Source organism: Eurosta solidaginis, chromosome 4, assembly GCF_040869045.1.
Source record: "Eurosta solidaginis isolate ZX-2024a chromosome 4, ASM4086904v1, whole genome shotgun sequence".
Taxonomy (NCBI): domain Eukaryota; kingdom Metazoa; phylum Arthropoda; class Insecta; order Diptera; family Tephritidae; genus Eurosta; species Eurosta solidaginis.
The window spans coordinates 214101468-214120937 of NC_090322.1; the positions used below are offsets into that span (position 1 = coordinate 214101468).

Below are 19470 nucleotides of genomic sequence, written 5' to 3' on the forward strand. Positions count from 1 at the left end.
TTCACTTTAACTTTAACTTTAGCTTTAACTTTAACTTTAGCTTTAACTTTAACTTTAACTTGAACTTTAACTTTAACTTTAACCTTAACTTTAACTTTAACTTTAACCTTAACTTTAACTTTAACTTTGACTTTAACTTTAACTTTAACTTTAACTTTAACTTTAACTTTAACTTTAACTTTATCTTTAACTTTAACTTTAACTTTAACTTTAACCTTAACTTTAACTTTAACTTTATCTTTAACTTCAACTTTAACTTTCGCTTTAACTTTAACTTTATTTTTAACTTTAACTTTAACTTTCGCTTTAACTTTAACATTCACTTTAACTTTAACTTTAATTTTAACTGAACTTTGCCTTTAACTTCAAATTTAACTTTAACTTTAACCTTAACTTTAACTTTGACTTTAACTTTAACTTTAACCTTAACTTTAACTTTCACTTTCACTTTAACTTTAACTTTCACTTTAACTTTATTTTTAACTCTAACTTTAACATTCACTTTAACTTTAACTTTAAACTTAACTTTAACTTTAAATTTCACTTTAACTTTATTTTCAACTTTAACTTTCGCTTTAACTTTAACATTCACTTTAACTTTAACTTTAAACTTAACTTTAACTTTAAATTTCACTTTAACTTTATTTTCAACTTTAACTTTCGCTTTAACTTTAACATTCACTTTAACTTTAACTTTTACTTTAACTTTATGATCCGGGGTGGGCGTGAGCTAAGCACCTGCTAACAAGCCAACCTAATATAAAGGCACGCAAGTCATTTTCTGTCAAAAATGTTGCTGCGTGAAAACCTAACTCGATTTCTAATTTTTGTTCTGCGTGACATTTAGATTTGACGTTTGCACACATGCTTTACATTGTCGCAACGCATGCTTATTTGGGTTAGGGCAAAAAACGCCGGTTGTTTGCGTACGCAGTGCGGTTTTATTAGGTTGGCTTGTAAGCGGCCATATATGTATACGGTAAGCGATAGCACAATGGCTACTTCGTGAAAATCAACGACAGCTCTTTTAGTTTGATTTCGGTGGTCGTACGCTGAGGAAGTGTTGCACGCGCGCTTAAAACAGAGTACCAAAGAGTGCGTGTGACACGTGTTCACCGTTCAAGCATTGAAATCAAACTACATAAATTATTGACTTTGCTTTCGTGCTCGCTACGCGTTCGTGTTTACTAACACATTCTCAATTTGGTAACCGTGTAAATGTAGTGGTGCCCACCGCTGCTTATGATAGAGATCCAATTCTATGTATTTGGACTGTTGCTAACACCGAACCTTTGCGAACATTTTCGAACCTTTTCGAGCCTTTTCGGATCTTTTTTGACAAATATCCGTTACGGTTTTTTTTGGATTTAGTCGCCAAGCCCGCGATAAAATCTATGCAATAGCTTAAAAAAACAATATTTATTTTCGCTGCATTTGCAGCAAAGGATATATGGCATTTTCAAAAATAGGCACAAATTTGGTTAGGTCATCTATCAAAAGTTCCGCGTGCATTTATTTTGATTGCCATGGAAGCGGCTGCTCTTCATGTTAACTATTTTGCGTAAAAGCGTCATATTTTTTTTAGGGCAGCTCTCATACATAGGTTCGCTCATGGTATAAAAAAGAAGGTAGCTCCACTCAAATTTTTTTGACGTATTTGGGGATTTTTGAAGTTTCATAATGTTTGTTGTTTTGCTAGAAACATTGCCATACCCTTATTTTTTAAGGCGAAATTGTGGTTTTTCGGGATAGAAATTTCCTTCAGGATGAAAACGCAATGGTTATCTGAGACAATAATAATATGCTTTGGCAATTTATGTGCACACATATCTATTCAGGATACAGTAAGACATGTAATTTTATTGAAAAATAGTGCACAATGACTCATACATTGGTTAATGACTCATATCTTTATGGCAGCTTGACCCCTAGACAGAAAAAATACACGAAAACTCCTGTGTTTCTAGCATGGCCCTATTATCATGCCTCTACAGTGGATATGTCTCAAGGCATGTTGAGAAAAAGTGTATCTCCAAAGCCTGCAGTGAGTGGTTAGTTTGTTAAGTTTGTGGGACGCTACATCGATGTCAATGGTAAAAGGGAACAGAATTTGTATAGGTGGGTCTTGCCTCAAGGTGACCCCTTGTACAACGGGCAAAACAACTCTCATAACTAGTGGCTAACTTGCAGAGCTACAGGGCATTTCGTTTAAGTATGATAAACTCTTTAGAAATTGCGGTGCCGGTTTATATGGGCATCCTTTGGGCAATCAATTGACATACGTGTATGTTTTGTCAACATGTTCTGACCAAACGCACGGACACTTAAGAAGGCTATATTCCATTTCTTTGTATACTTCGATCCATTTTTCTTCCACCAAAGCAATTTTCGGAAGCTCGAAAAGCTTATTATAACCCTTCTTTTCTAGGCTGATATTTCATATTAAAATATTTCCAACGCATCCGGCTCATTTTTTTCTTTTTTATTTAAAATAACTATGAAAGGAATTTAGTCGAATCCGTTAATGTGAAATCCATCAGAAATAGAAAAATTCGTAACACTTTCCAATCTGGTAGCTTGTTTTTGGTGAAATTGTCATTGTCCCCACAAAAGTCAAGTGGCTAACGTCACACTAAATGGAACTACCTCCATTTTTTATATCATGGGTTCGCTTAATGTAGAAAGTGGCCCTATGTGAAAAGGAATTCTTAATTATTTCATTAAAGAAAATTATCATTTGTTTAAGTTTCTTGGAGTAATAAAAAAAAAATAAATACAGCACGCGTTAACCTACGTAGAGACTTTAGGCCAAGCTGCTTTTCCAATTTGCTTCGTGCTCCTTTCAGATTTTCTTACAAATTGGCGAGACGGAACCTACATTTTACGCCGACTCCGAGAGGCATCTGCAAGGAAGATGAGTTGTCATGGCAGAAATACACTGGCCTTCGGAGTCGGCATAAAACATTTAGGTCCCGTCCGGCCAATTTGCAGAGAAAAGCAAGAGGAGCACGACGCAAATTGGAAGAGAAGCTCGACCTTAGATCTCTTCGGAGGGTATCGCGCCGTACAATTATTTTTTATTTTTATGTATTAAAAAATTCATATTTGTTGCTGGAAACGTGAAGGAAGGTAAGAAATGTGGAGTAGGAGAAAGGGCAAAGATAGAATTAGAAGGAAAAGAGAGGGTTAGAGTCATGCGAAAAGGAATGGGAGAGAGAAGAACGCAGGTAGAGTTAGACGGAGAGAAAAAATGGAGGATAAAAAGGCGAAGAAGGGGTGGGAAACGCTAGAGGAAGAGAGAGATGTATAAGGATAGACTAATGAAAGGGTGAAATATTAGCAATAGGCAAAAAGGAGACAAGTAAAGGCGAGGAGAGGGAATGTGGCTTATAAAGATTTTGCAGATAAATCAGAGTTTGGGCGGAAAAATCTCTACCGCTTGTGCTTTCTCTTCTATATTCCCACAATTTAAGTATGGCTGTAAAAAAAATTGCAATCACGCATCGAAAGACCCGAGACATTTGGTACTACGCATTACTTAAAAGTTAAATATTCAGGCAATAAAGCGAACAAAGTTCAACATAAAATGTTTTCAAAGATTTTCAAAACCTGAAATAATTGCTTTTAATAACAAAAAAGTAACAGTTATCATATATACATATATCTGTAGCAATATGACAAAACGTCCTAACTCGGGTTAAAATAATGGTGCTAAATTTACCTACGACTAACAAGCTTTTTGCATCTCACCATTTTAACTTCTGATACTTTGTAGTAGTCATTTAGCGCTAGGATTATGAATAAATAATATTGGGGGGCCTGCAACGGATTTCGGTAAAGAAGTAAAAAAAAACACTTTCATCTTAACTCGAGATAAGTTGTTATGTCAAATTGACACAGATATATTTATTTATTTTTCCACCCTCGCTTATTGCATATAGTGCCAAACTCATATGCCAAAGGACAGCGATTTCAAACCCAATATAAAGCTTAAGATTTCAAATTATTAAGAATGCCTTAAGAAAGTCTTTTAATGGGTGTGATGCTAAGCGCACTTAAGACCCTTAAACCCTAGACCGTTGATTTCTATAAAAAAAAATTTAAAAGAATCTTAAAATGTTTGGGAATTTTGGCCTAAAGTGCATGCGACTCAAATCACGCCAATTAAAAACATTAATTATTTATTTAAATTTTAATCAGCCGTATTTTTGATTATTTTAATAGCTGTTTGTCTGACCAGTCACTCTTGCACAAATAAGCACGCGACCATTTTTTAATGCATCCTGACTCTAAGAAATTGCTGATTGCCGATTCTGTGAACCATGAAGAATCGACAGTGTGTTGATAAACAAACACAAATTTTCCACCAGACTCCCACATCGGCTTGAAGCCACAGTATAAATACATCACGATCTAAAAGTCTGCGGGATACGCATTTGGTCAATTGAAGTGATTGCAGCAGAAGTAGAAGCTCTAATTTACTTACGTAGTAGCTCTATATTCTTTAAAGTTTTTTTTGCAACAATAACAATTTTCAATCAATTAACTAAATACATATTTTTAAAGTTTCGGAGCAACATAGCAAAAGTCTTGAAGAACACAGTAACGAGAGGTGAGTTCTTAAAAAAAATTTTTTTATTAAAAAATTGTTATCAACGGAAGAAATGGAAATGGAAGTGTGTGAGAAAGTTTAACGATCACGTTTACGTAGAATGGACAAAGTATCAATTCAATTAACAAGACATCAAACATATAAACTTCATATGCGCGAACTGTCTAGCGCCGGTCTGACACATGCATTAATCATCGGACAAATCGCTAATTTCGTTAGAGGGTTGCGTATTTGGGCTGCGTTAATGAAATTTATTTAATGCTTTTAGGGTGGTTTTTTTTCCATTACCGTTAACGCCAGTTACTTTATTTATCTAAAACTGTTCAGAGATCTGCCAAATAAAGTACGTGCTAGCGTTAACTGCAGATGGTGAAAACGTCCGGTTCGGTTTTTCAGTCGCGGACCTGCGGTTAGTAAGGCTAGTACGCCACGATGGCCGGCTATTTTAAACTGTAGAAGACAATCGGTAGCAAAGTTAAAGTTTTGAGCGATGAACCATTAAGTAAGAACTAAGACCGAGTTTACATATAACGAGATTATCTTCGTTTTCGTACTTAACTCCTAATCTTTAGTTATATCGATATTATTATGAACAAATTTTAGAGATGCGGATTTCTTTTCATAGAAAAGGTTTCCCTAACTGAGAGCACAAAAAAAGAGAAACGTGAAAATTTGACAGAAAATAATCTAGTTCCTAGGGATGAAACATAATTAAACGCATAGATTATCTATTGACGATTTATTGTGGATTAAAGTATGTGTGAACGTGGTCTAAGCATCGAACAATCCCATTAAAGATTTGTCTAGATTTTTACTATCAATATTTCGATTTCTATAACGATTGTATTATTAACTAGTTCAGTTTTAACAACGCTAACACAACACCTACTATTTTTAGTTCAAATTGTAGAAAAATGGTATCAAAATCCAACTTCAACTTACTATTACACTAGACTTCTAATATGGAGTAGAAATAACAGTGTTGAACGAAAAATCGATATTGGCGATTTTTTCACAGTAATTGAAAAATAAGAAATATATGGCATCACTGCTACTACTTAATCGCGCTATATATTAACCTGGGTCGATTTGTATGGACTAAAGTTAACCGATATCGCGTCATCGATTTTTCGATAGGATTTGGGCTCAGGAAAAAAAGTTCCACTACGCATACACAAAAAAATAATTTTTGAGCCTGCGAAAAAAAAATGGCGAAAGGGTAAATTTTTCGACGAAAACACTCCCCAAAACCCAAAAAATATTTTTTCCTTTTTTTAAAAAAACTGTAATCGCCAACGTTTTTACAATAATTTTTTGAAAAAAAAATATTTTTTCGGTTTTGGTCGAAAAATTTACCTTTTCGCCATTTTTTTTTTCGCAGGCTCAAAAATTATTTTTTTGTGTATGCGTAGTGGAACTTTTTTTCCTGAGCCCAAATCCTACCGAAAAATCGATGGCGCGATATCGGTTAATAAATTGACCCAGTTTATTATACATACATAAATCGCCGTGAAAGGCTTTGCAGACAACAAAGTCCACGAGAAAAAACGTGGCAAGTACTTTTTCTTTTTTGAAGGTTTAAATTTGTCAGCCTGTTAATGCTGCTGCGTATATTTAAAAAATAAAACTGTTTCGTTTCAAACATGAACTATCCTCACAGTTTTCCCCAACACTAGAAAACATAGGTATCGACTATCGAATTTATCGAACTTCTTACCCATGTCATAAGAAAAGGCCAACCGACATAAACAATTTTTTTTATGCCAAAGTCATTTTTGGAATAAATGGTATTTAGGAAGTTTGCACTCTAAACCGATGATATTCAAGAAATTAATATTAAGTGCAAAAACAAAAAACATGATAACATATATGTAATACTCCTATATTGCTAATAGAAAATGCTCGCAATGCGTTTTGAATTCGAAATCAAAACAAAACAGCCTATACAATTTTTGTGATTATAGCAGCATACATATAAAAGTGTGACAAGAACAAATTTTAATTTAGGTACATTCGATTATTGAATACAAAAACAAAAACCTTTAAACAGCAATATATCGGCACTCTGATGTTTGGGAATGTACCTAGCCTTTTGTAGCAATATAGGAGTATTACCATATATGTAATAATCCAGGGCGTAAACACGAACTGTCCCAGGGGCCCGGCTCGGATCTCTGCGGCCCTGGGCACAAATACAGTACACATTGACGTTAAATAGGGCATTTATGAAAAACTTCTGAGACAAGGCGTTCTTCAACCGGGCGCTCTCTGCAGCAGGCATTCTTAACCAACGAACCGATATCATTTCGTTACGATAATCAACGTCAGTATGAGGTGAAAGGAAGCTGATTCACTTCGCATTGTTTTTAGATGTTCATAACTGCAGATAAAACCTTTTCGTAGTCTGACGAGGTTACTTAAATGAAGTTGAAATTGGGTGAAGGTAAAATATTGATACTGAAAAGTGAGAGACATAATTTCTTTAGATCACTCATCGAGTTGCCGCCCTTTTTGGCCTTATTTTGTCCTCTACGCTCAGTGACATACATATGTATGTATGTAGCGCAACTATTTCTAGAAAATGCTCGATTTTTTATCACGTTCAAGTTCAAGGATGCTCATGCACACCACCGATGTTACACTTGACAATCTCTTGCAATTTGCTCTGCATTTATCGAACTCTACTTTTCTCTTTTTTCTCTTAACCAAACATTTTTATTTACAATGTTTTTATACGATAATTCTTTCCGTGTTTGTTTGTCTTTTTTAAAAGTACTTCAGTTTGTTTCTGTTCCGATCATCTATTGTTTATTTTACTATGAAAGCTTTGCTCTCAACTAAGGTAAGTCACTAAGTTAGTTAGTATCACAAACCTTTCTTTTAATATTCCCTCAATTAGAAGGTTTTTTATACATACTCAGTATTTGTACTAGACTATTTCATGCAAAATTATGCAATGTTTACCTTCTCTTGCCACAAAATCATACTTCTCTCAACTGACTACATCAAACAAATTAGATACCAGTATTGCATGAAACGATCTCTATGTAATGAAGAGCTTTACAAAACAAAAAGATCTAAAAAGCTTAGTACATTACAACAATTGTTTGCTCAATTTGCATCAGCTACAGAAGAAAATTCTATTGTCCTAGTGTGAATATTTGCAATTTTTTTCAACAGTAGTTTTTCCGCAACATTCGCTTAAAGTTGGTGTAGTGAAATATAAAGAAAATTAAATAATAATGGAATTTTTTAAATAAAAAAAGCAATAAAAGTAATAGTTAGCGTGTCAAAAATAGATAATACTTTTTATGCAAATAAGTGTTTTAGAAAAGTGATTTATTGTGAAAAATATGCATAATAGTGAAAAAAAGAAAACTATTCAAATTGTAGTCATTGAAAATAATGTAAAAATGCCAAATCTAAAAATAGATGCTTAAAATACTATGCCTTGATCATCATACTATGTACTCGTCAAATAGTAAGAGTGTTTGCACTCTAGAATTGAAAAAAAAAAAACTGTCACATCATACGCTAAATTATGAATGTTGCAAAACAAGCGTATATTCTTCTTAAGATAGTAGCTGTCAGAGTACGGAAATATAAATTTATGAAATGGCTTATATATTATAAATCAAATTCTAGTTAAGGATACGAAAAAGGACATTTTGACTTTAATCGTTGTCGGTACCGCAATAGTATTGCGATAATAATACAGTTTTCTGGGAATCTGGGAGAATCAATGCAAATCCAATAGAATGGGATGGTATAAGAGCAACTGAGTACTAGTTCTAATATTCCTTAAAAATGTTCGCAAGTTAGGCCCGCGTTCAAAACATAAAGTAATTTTTTTAGCTCAAAGTTAGTTTAGCCCCTCATGTCAGGTTAACTCTAATTTAAAAAAGTTAACTTGCCGTTCTGCAAGTGGGCCTTACAAAATTTTCTTATCAACCAATCCCCAAAAGTCAGTATACCCGTTTAAATGTGTCCCACCCCTGGGAACAAAATTATAAGCTGTAAAATCTCTCAGTCAGTCATCTTGTTTATTATAATTTGTTTTTTTTTTTTTTATGTTTCTCTTTTACTTCGTGCTTCCATCTAGAAACAACAATGGAACCACCTATAAAAAAATTGGCGATTTCCAACGGCAAAAATTTATATATGAAACTAATAACCGATTAGCCGTTAAATACGAATATGATGATAATGTTGTAACATGTAAACTTGGTCTAAGTTATTATAAAATATGGTTAAATCATCTAAATTCGCTGAAAGGAAAACCTTGCATTTACATGCCTGAAAGCGAACATTAAAAGTAACGAAACAGGACCAAATAACAGGGCCTAAGTTCATTCAGTAGCTCCAACGGTTCTTGAAACAAACTCGACTTGATACCCTTTTCTGGTTTGGTTGATATACGAACAAGGTAGCTGCAGCCCGATCTATGATCAGGTTTGGTTAGCTAGATGTAATCTACATAAGTTCAACCGATTCCGGGTCAGAGCGGTATCCTAGGCTGCTATAAGGTGCACTTCTTAGTCTACATGGATGGGTACAACAGAACTGGGCGAAAAGGCTGTAGGAAATTTGGTGCTGCGCTGTAAGTTTAAAGTCTACTATGAGTAGAGATGAACTTCGGTGAGCTGTGCAAACGCTGGAAAGATATTACCGTTTGCAAGGCAACGAAATCTTTCTGGCCGGAAATGGATAGCAGATTACAGGACTTACTAAATCTCAGCTACCAGCTGTGATTAATCAAGATAAAAAAAAAAAAAAAATGTAAGGCGCGATAACCTCCGAAGAGATCTAAGGCCGAGTTTCTCTTCCAATTTGCGTCGTGCTCCTCTTGATTTTTCCCTACAAATTGGCCGGACGGGACCTACATGTTTTATGCCGACTCCGAACGGCATCTGCAAGGCAGATGAGTTTTCACTGAGAGCTTTTCATGGCAGACATACAATCGGAGCGCTTGCCAGACACTGCCGAGGGGCGACCCCGCTTAGAAAAATTTCTTCTAATTGAAAAATCTTATTTCTAAAATTTTGATGTTGCTTTGCCCGGGAGTTGAACTCAGGGCATACGGTGTGATAGGCGGAGCACGCTACCATCACATCACGGTGGCCGCAAGATCGGTCGTAATTAAAACTATATCTATGTATATGATGATTTTTTAAGAAGATAATGCGTACGTCAGCGTTACCTTATGGCGTATCATAACGCACCTTCTTTCTGTCGACATAGGTTTCTCCTGCTGGAGTAGCTACCACTTCATTGAGACAATCGGGGATGAAAACGCTTGGTGCGTTATATAAAAAGTTCAAGTTGTTATTGTTTAAACCGCCTACAACACCGAAAGTCCTGGGCTTAAATCCCGGACGAAGCAAGATCAAAAATTTAAAAATAAAATTTTTTTTTTTCAATTAAACAAAAGTTTTTGTTAACGAAGTAACCCCTCAGCAATGTTTCTGCTGCGAGTGAAAATTTATCTGCCTTGCTGCTGTAGTTTGGACTGGGCGTAAAATATGTACTTAGATCCTGTCCTTCCAATTTTTAGGAAAAATTAAAAGAAAATCTACCAAGACTCATATGAAAGAGAAGATCGGCCCAAATCTTTTCGGAGGTTAATCAAACCAAGTATTTGTTTCATTTTTCTTACGACATGTAAGCTTTACTCCTGATATATTCTAAGGCCCTCAAGCCGATTTTATAATGGATAGCGTAAGCTCGTTAACCTTTTATAAGCATCTGCTCTTTTTTTCTACCTTCTGTATTCCTGAAAAAGGTTATGTTTTTCAAGATTATGGATTATATTTTTTTAAAGTGTCAATCGGATTTCTGAATTTTCAATACTACTTTAGAAAACATCTATTGGATTTTAGAAGAAGTTTAAAGAAATGCAATTGAAATATTCTTCTATTTTATTCATCCTTTTTTCAAGCCACTTGGAAGTTTTGAAGAATAGTTAATTTAATTTTAGAAAATGGATGTTGGAAAGGGTAAATATGACTTTTTCATGTTAGCGAATACTAAGTTGTCCTTTTCTAACCTTTCTAAGATACAATTGCTTACTTACTTACTTAATTGGCGCTTAACCGTTTAAACGGTTATGGCCGTCCAACAAGGCGCACCAGTCGCTCCTTCTCTCTGCCAACCGGCGCCAATTGGTTACACCAAGGGAGTTTAAATCGTTTTGCACCTGGTCCTTCCAACGGAGTGGGGGCCGCCCTCTACCTCTGCTTCCATAGGCGGGTTCCGAAAGAAACACTTTCTTGGCCGGAGCGTCATCTTTCATTCGCATAACATGGCCTAGCCAGCGCAGCCGCTGCGTTTTAATTCGCTGGACTATGATCGTTAAATCTTTTTCTTCTGAAATCCAATTGACCATTCCAAACACTAATAAACGTTTTCCGAAATTCAGCTGACTTTTTAAAATATAGTTGATTCTTTCTAATGCCCAATAAGTTGTATGCACTATTTACTTACTCAGTCCATGCGAGATCCTCACGAACCCGCCAGTTTAACCTAATACCCAGTCAAAGTTTTATAAAATGGAATGGTATGAGTGTGCCTTACATAAAAAATAACTTGCCATCAAATTTCTAGAACTTATTTGTAGAGAAAATCAAGAGGAGCACGACGCAAATTGGAAGAGAAGGTCGGCCTAAGATCTCTTCGGAGGTTATCGCGCCTTACATTTATTTTTATTTTTTTTAATTGCTACACCCTGTATTAGTTGGATTGTCGGTCTAGTACTTATATGTATATATGTATGATTGTACATATATATAAATTGTATTGTTTCGAGATAAGATGTTTATTATACTTTCGGCTTGAGTTTAATATTGACTAGTTTCGGGCCAAGCACTACAAAAATCGCAAGACCCGGCAAACTTTAGATCGCATCCGATAGGTTGTGTTTTATGACAAACTTTTTCATTGTTTTGGGTAGATTACGTAATGCAACTAAAGATTAAATGCTAAACGAAATAAAAAAAATGTATGTTTCGTTTTATTGAACTTAAACGTAACACCTCTTACATGGCAGCCAAGCACAATGCATCCGAGCAAGTTCGGCTATAATTGTGCTGAAAAATGCTGCAGCTCTCTCTAGGCGCCACTTCGTCTGCGCCTATATAAATAAAAAGAAAAAAATATGTAGAAGAAAAATTTTGTTTCGCTATGACTTCCGTATCTCAAAATGTCGCATTTCCGTTTCCATTTTCGTTCTCAATATGTAGGTATGTACGTTTGCATTGAGTAATATATTTTGTAAAGTGTATAAAACATACTTATTAATTATATCTTTCATATTTTAGTGTGTTATTCATACAAAAAAAAAACAAAAAAAAAAAAAAAAAAAAAACTGAAAAAATGGTCGCCACGGCAACAGTAAACTTTTTAAAATCCAAGTGGCGTCTTTTTATGACCGCCCATCCTTTACACAAAGGTGTTATCGCCTATTCAATTGTATGGCCAACGAGTAGTTTCGTACAACAATCACTGGAAGGCAAACCATTGAGTAAGTACATTTCTCCTTAAACAAATAATCCAAAGCAAGCATTCATTACTCATAATTTTTTCTTACCTGACAAACAGAAGACTATGATTGGATGCGCATTGCGCGTTTCAGTTTCTTTGGTGGCTGTTTTGTGGCGCCCACTTTATACGGATGGTTACGTTTAGCTTCTAGTATGTGGCCACAAACAAATTTACGAGTTGGAGCGCTTAAGGTAAGTTTATTGGCAAAAAGAATAATACTAATATTACAGATATGGTCCCTATGTTAGTTAGCAATCCTCCTACAGAAATATATTGTATTTATAAAATTTTAACTTAGCTGTTTCTTACGTCAGGGTATTATCTACATTGTCTGAGAAGTTTTCGGTTCCCTCCATAAATTCATAACACACATTTTTTCAGAAAATATTAGTCAGAATTCTTTTTTCAGAAAGCCAAAATTCAATAGTCACAACTCCGAAACAAAAATTCAGAGGTCAAATATCAGAAGTCAAATTTTAGAAGTCAAGATTCAGAAGTCAAAATTCAGAAAGTAATCAGAGAGCAAAAAAACAGTAAATTTTGCGCAAAATTGAATGTTTTTTTATCCTCTGATTACTTTCTGAATTTTGACTTAAGAAATTTAACTTCTGAATTTTTTTTTCAGCCGTCTGGTAACTTCATTCATAGCAACGTTGAAAGAAGATGTTATATCCAATCGAATTATGGATTTATTATGTGTAAGAGCACCAAATTGAGTGTAGCTCGAACAAATAATTCTATAGAAGGGTGGCACAACGTCAATCGAAGTGCGATTGGGATACACCCTAGCATATTTAATTTCATAAATAAAATAAAAAACGAATAACAGAAATAAAATTTCAGCATTTTTCAGCTGGAGGCAAGCCATATCGAAAATGCAAGAAAAAATATAAGGACCCCGGCCAGCATTTGTTTAATATTGTAAATTCATTTGTTGTTGTTGTATTAATGATAAAGACCCCCGAAGGACGAGTTGATGGTCCTTTGCCGGATATAGATTGATACGTTCTGGTAACAAATCACCATTAAGGTATAAGCTGAACCATCTCGGGAACGATTAATATGACCATACCGCCCCACCCCTGGTTCAATGAGGAACTTGGGATCGCCAGAGCCTCGCATGCTAAATATGTGTATGATACATTAATATTTGTAACAGGATTCCCCTCGCGTAGGTAAGGTTGACAATTGGGTTGTGGAAGCTTTGGAGCCATACAGCTGAGTATTGCTCTTATCAACCGCCTCAATCCCTGAAAATTCACTTGAAAAAGATAAACGCGAAAACTATTTAATTAATTACATGCTTGCCATTCCCCACAGTTTAAAATTTTAAATTGTGTTACTTTTAAATTTAATATTTTTTCTGTCGTCTGATTACTTTTTGACATTTGACTTCGAAATTTGGCTTTTGAGACTTCAGTTCTGAATTTTGACCTCTGAATTTTTTCTTCCTGGAAAAATGGTTCTGACGAATGTTTTCTGAAAAAATGTATTTCTGGGGGCACCGAAGTTTTCTTGAGAGTTAAGGATCAGAATTTTTCTCTAAGCTTTAGAAACCGAGTCTATTGAAGACCTTTCATTTTGGAAGTGCATGTAGTGCACTAATTTGGTCTGCGCGCCACCAGCGTGGCAGCATATACATACTCCAACAAGCAAATGTATGCTTACTGTTTCCGGGCTCATTGTAGATAAGACAAATTTCATTACGTCGGTATCGTCTTGACTACTTAATTGTAAATCACAAATAAGCTCTTCCTCTTTTATTCTTGGGTGTTAAGGCAAGCGCAGCTAGAGAGTACCGAAATGCTTGGCAGGGATTGATTGAGTGTATACTTCTGAATATAAGACAGTTTTAGACTTATTTCAAATTGCAAACCTCGCAAAGTTGATCAGTAGCAATTGTGGACTCTTCGGAAATGCTTACGAACAAATTAAATAATAAAAGGACAAAATAAGCTTCTCTGCAAACATAGCTATTTTGTTAAGCCAACCTTAGCTGAAGCTGGTTAAGTCAGCCTTAGCACAATCCCATCGCCAAAAAACCATCTATGTGATGTCTTGACGATACATCGAATTGTGCACAGGTCAGGAAGGCAAGTTCCGACACATTGCGCCTCTGTTCTAACCGTGTTGTTTGTTTGAAGAAGCTTAATCAGGCTTTCGTTGGTGCTCTGAGATTCTCTATATTTTGTCGCTAAACCCGACGCATATACCACGAGTAAGAGTTTGGCCTTTGTAAACGATATCGAAACCTTGAATAATTCACAATTTGCGAAATTAGTTTCGGCAGCACCCACCATACCGCACGCGCAAGTTCACCACTTACAGAGACGGAAAATTTTAGAACTCGTCCGGCAAAAGAACATCAACATCGACAACACTCCCAAAAACATCCTTACAAGAGGAAGGATAGGAAAGACGACAAACTTTAGTGCTTGAACCTTTTTTTCAATCTATATTATCGTAGTTTCGGGATAAAGAATGAGGATGAGCTTTTAACCATTATGGTCTCTACAGTATATAATATAGTGCTCACATTGCAGCTAATTGGATACTAATTCGTGGTCGAGCGACAAAAGGATAAAAGAACTACATGTGTGGAATACCGTGTAGAAATTGTATAAGTAAAACCATTGGGATTATGAGTAATTAAATGAGCAGCACAGATTTCAGGGGAATACCTTCGCTAGTTTTATGCGCATTCCTTAAATATTTCCAATGTCACATTCCTGATTTTAAAAAAAAATCATATATATTATTTCTAATTGCTGTTTTTATGTACGGGTCTCTTTTTCGCTCTTATTTGGAATCCAAACCTATAAATAAAGTGTTTGTTGTAAAGATGGAGATGCGGGCTATTCGCGAGCTTTGGGCAATTTTGGTTGTTGTTGTTGTTGTTGTTGTAGTTATAAGGTTACTCCCCGAAGGCTTTGGGGAGTGTTATCGGTGTGATGGTGCTTTGCCGGATACAGATCCGGTACGCTCCGATAACACAGCACCATTAAGGTGCTAGCCCGACCATCTCGGAAACGATTTATATGGCCACATTAAACCTGCAGGTCATCCCTCCCTCCCCACCCCCAAATTCCAAGAGGATCTTGGGGTCGCAAGAGCCTCGTCTGTTAGTGATACAGGATTCCCCACAGATAGGTGAGGTTGACAATTGGGTTTGGAAAAGCTATATACTGCGCTGGCAACCTGAAAGGGTTGCGCTACACAGCCCCTTGAATCTGGTATTTTAGTCGCCTCTTACGACAGGCATACCTACCGCGGGTATATTCTGACCTCCTAACTCACTGGGGGTGGCAATTTTGGTCGTAGTGCTTTTGTTTATCTATATTTTATTAAAATAATTTGTTAAAAATAAACGATTGTGAACACACAAAGAAAGCTATTTGTACTATGGCACTATTGTGAATATTTGCACTGCATTACCGGCAGTTGCTACCATACGCTAGACGGCAGCGCAAGCTGTAATTTTAATTGATTGATAGAACAGCTGATTTCTGTTGATATTTGATAAGCGACTTTTATATTGGTAGCGCTATATGCGCACGCGTCCGGCTCGCTTTATTTATTTAAAATACATTTTTAATGAATCAATTCTAATTATCTTCACATTTCAGGCAATTGTCGAACAAATTTCCTATGCACCATTTGCCAGCATTAGTTTCTACTTCGGCATGACTCTATTGGAGGGAAAGGGTGTCAATGCAGCGATAGCTGAAGTAAAAGACAAATATCCAAAAACTTTAAGAGTGCGTTTAAAAATTATAAGCAATGTTTAATACGATTATTACTATTGAAATTAATTATATTTTTCAGATTGCCATTTGTGTCATTCCATTCCTGCAAACCATCAATTTTGGTTTGATTCCGGAGCAAAATAGAATTTTATTTGTTAGTTTCGTTAGTCTCTTTTGGATTACATTCTTGGCTCATATGCAGAAAAATGGATCTAAAGAGATAAAGGAACAGCAGCCTAAAGAGTACTTAAAACAAAAACAACAAATGTCGCATTTACCTTATGCAACTCAATTACCTCATTTACAAGTAATTACGAACGAGAGTTTGGTGTCAAAAGTGAAAAACTCATTGGCACTCTAATGACTGAAATTCTTTTTTCTACTACATAATAAGAATATTTATTAAATTTGTATATATATTTACATATAACCAATCCATATGTACAATGTGCAGATGTACCTACTATAAAGATACATTCATATAACTGTTGATATATAAAGCCATACTTGTTATTTAGTATATACGATTTTTTTTAAATAAACTACTTTAACTTGAATGACTAGACTTTTATTCTTAAAAATGTCAATTTCTAGATTTTCATCAAGTTCGTCTAACGATAGGCCCAAGATAGTGCAGTTTTGACACATTAGAACAAAAACGAATAAGTGTTAGACGAGTTTGGTATGGGATTCAAGGGGTTGATAAGCGCAATACAAAGCTTTATAGCTTCAAAGCTTCCGTAACCCAATTGTCAACCTCACCTACGCGAGGAGAATCCTGTTACAAATACGAATGTATCATAGATGTGTTTAGTTGGCGAGGCTCTGGTGACCCCAAGTTTCTCATGGTACTAGGAGGTGGGGGCAGTATTTCGTAGAAGTTTTAATGTGGTCATATTAATCGTTCCCGATATGACCGGGCTAGTAGCTTTATGGTGCTTTGTTACCGGAACGTACCGGATCTGTATCCGGCAAAGGACCATCAAATTCGATAACACTCCCCAAAACCTTCTGGGAGTCTTAAAAGTATTCTTAACCCTTTGTGATGGGTTGGGGTCTTTAGTGTATTTTGGTTGATATCTTCACAAGCGGTTGCTATATGCCCACGAAAGGCGTCATATCTTGATTTTCTAAGCAGCTCCTTTCGTGCGATATCAATATTGGCGTAAAATATCTTAAGGTCATCAAGGTCGAAACTTTGGTCAACACTAAGCATAGCGGGCTAGCATAGAAAAATTAATAGTATCACTGAATTCAGCCGACTTAAAATAGCTGTTTCCCTCTTCTTTTTTCCATCTGATTAAAAATAAAATTTCCGGTTTAAAAATTGGCCTCAATATTAAAGGAGAATGTATCAAATGTTACGGTCGCGACAAATATAAAAATGTATAAAAAAGTTAAACGGTCAAACATTTCTTATCAAAATTTTGGTTTTGTAATTCGTAGATGTTCTTTGACACGTTTGTAAAGAATTAAATATGCAAAAATTCTAGTTCCCATCCTTTTAAACTTTTCCCCTTTCTCTGTTACAGACGCGACACCACTTCTTTTAAATTTCAGATACTTACTGTGAGCCGTACGTACCATGGCGAAATTATACGAGGTGGCAGCACGGTGATATACCTAGAAACATAGTTAAAAGTTTCATGCATTGCGAATAAGACAAGTGATATAACATTTGCATAGACGTCAAATTTACAAATAGAACCGATCACCTGATTTTTAATTGACTATCATGGTCTCATTCTGTATCTCTTTCCATCATCCGCTGAAGATAGTCGGCCCTATGCGCCGACATATAGAACATTCTGTCAAAACGCTGCCAAAACGCTAAAAAGTAATCATCTTGAACAACATGTCCAACAGTTGACGGATAAGATATCACACTTGTTTTATCCACAATGGTTCCATGTAGGTACTTAGTTTTTGTAAATCGATGGACTAATATCAAAATCGTACTGCGCTGGAAGTTGATGTGTCAAATGGTGTTAAAAAAGTACCAATCAGCTGATTTTTGGCAGTCACCTGTCACGGGTTCCGCCATGGTATATACTCCCTAAGATCTTGAGATTTGTTTCGAATTCGGGAAGAAGTTTGTCAAATTCGTGACAGCTTGATTTTATGTCTGTAAATAAGGGCAACTTCATAAAAAATCTTTGCAACTACGATTATGATTTTAATGATTTTATACTCAGTTGAGCAGAGCTCATAGATTATATTAACTTTGATTGGATAACGGTTGGTTGTACAGGTATAAAGGAATCGAGATAGATATAGACTTCCATATATCAAAATCATTAGCATCAAAAAAAAATTTGATTGAGCCATGTCCGTCCGTCCGTCCGTCTGTCCGTTAACACGTTCGCTTAAGTAAATTTTGAGGTATCTTAATGAAATTTAGTATGTAGGTTCATGGGCACTCATCTCAGATCGCTATTTAAAATTAACGATATCGGACTATAACCACGCCCACTTTTTCGATATCGAAAATTTCGAAAAACGGAAAAAGTGCGATAATTCATTACCAAAGACGGATAAAGCAATGAAACTTGGTAGGTGAGTTGAAATTATGACGCAAAATAGAAAATTACTAAAATTTTGGACAATGGGCGTGGCACCGCCCACTTTTAAAAGAAGGTAATTTAAAAGTTTTGCAAGCTGTAATTTGGCAGTCGTTGATGATATGATGATGAAATTTGGCAGGAACGTTACTCCTATTACTATATGTTTGCTTATGAAAAATTACCAAAATCGGAGAACGACCACGCCCACTTTAGAAAAAAAATTTTTTTTAAGTAAAATTTTAACAAAAAATTTAATATCTTTACAGTATATAAGTCAATTATGTCAACATTCAACTCCAGTAATGATATGGTGCAACAAAATACAAACATAAAAGAAAATTTCAAAATGGGCGTGGCTCCGCCCTTTTTCATTTAATTTGTCTAGGATACTTTTAATGCCATAAGTCGAACAAAAATTTACTGCGCCGGAAGTTGATGTGTCAAATGGTATTAAAAAAGTACCAATCAGCTGATTTTCGGCAGTCACCTGTCACGGGTTCCGCCATGGTATATACTCCCTAAGATCTTGAGATTTGTTTCGAATTCGGGAAGAAGTTTGTCAAATTCGCGACAGCTTGATTTTATGTCTATAAATAAGGGCAACTTCATAAAAAATCTTTGCAAATACGATTATGATTTTAATGATTTTTATACTCAGTTGAGCAGAGCTCATAAATTATATTAACTTTGATTGGATAACGGTTGGTTGTACAGGTATAAAGGAATCGAGATAGATATAGACTTCCATATATCAAAATTATCAGTATCGAAAAAAAATTTGATTGAGCCATGTCCGTCCGTCCGTCCGTCTGTCCGTTAACACGATAGCTTAAGTAAATTTTGAGGTATCTTGATGAAATTTAGTATGTAGGTTCATGGGCACTCATCTCAGATCGTTATTTAAAATTAACGATATCGGACTATAACCACGCCCACTTTTTCGATTACGAAAATTTCGAAAAACGGAAAAAGTGCGATAATTCATTACCAAAGACGGATAAAGCGATGA

The 19470-nt window shown here is 35.4% G+C and overlaps 1 protein-coding gene across 10 annotated transcripts in view; it reads left to right on the forward strand.

The window, feature by feature from the left end:
• The first annotated feature begins 4445 nt into the window (after positions 1 to 4445).
• LOC137250952 (uncharacterized) overlaps positions 4446 to 19470 on the forward strand; it is a 44806-nt gene continuing 29781 nt past the window's right edge. Inside the window, exons 1-6 of one of the 10 annotated variants that reach the window (XM_067784718.1) lie at positions 4446 to 4612; positions 8715 to 11850; positions 11929 to 12131; positions 12209 to 12342; positions 15778 to 15909; positions 15977 to 16454. In XM_067784718.1, coding sequence (XP_067640819.1) covers positions 11792 to 11850; positions 11929 to 12131; positions 12209 to 12342; positions 15778 to 15909; positions 15977 to 16258 — 810 coding nt within the window. In that variant the 5' untranslated portion in view covers positions 4446 to 4612; positions 8715 to 11791 and the 3' untranslated portion in view covers positions 16259 to 16454. Of the gene's footprint in view, positions 4613 to 7665; positions 8205 to 8714; positions 11851 to 11928; positions 12132 to 12208; positions 12343 to 15777; positions 15910 to 15976; positions 16455 to 19470 lie in introns of those variants that run through there. The other 9 variants (XM_067784721.1, XM_067784719.1, XM_067784723.1 and 6 more) reach the window with 9 other exon arrangements.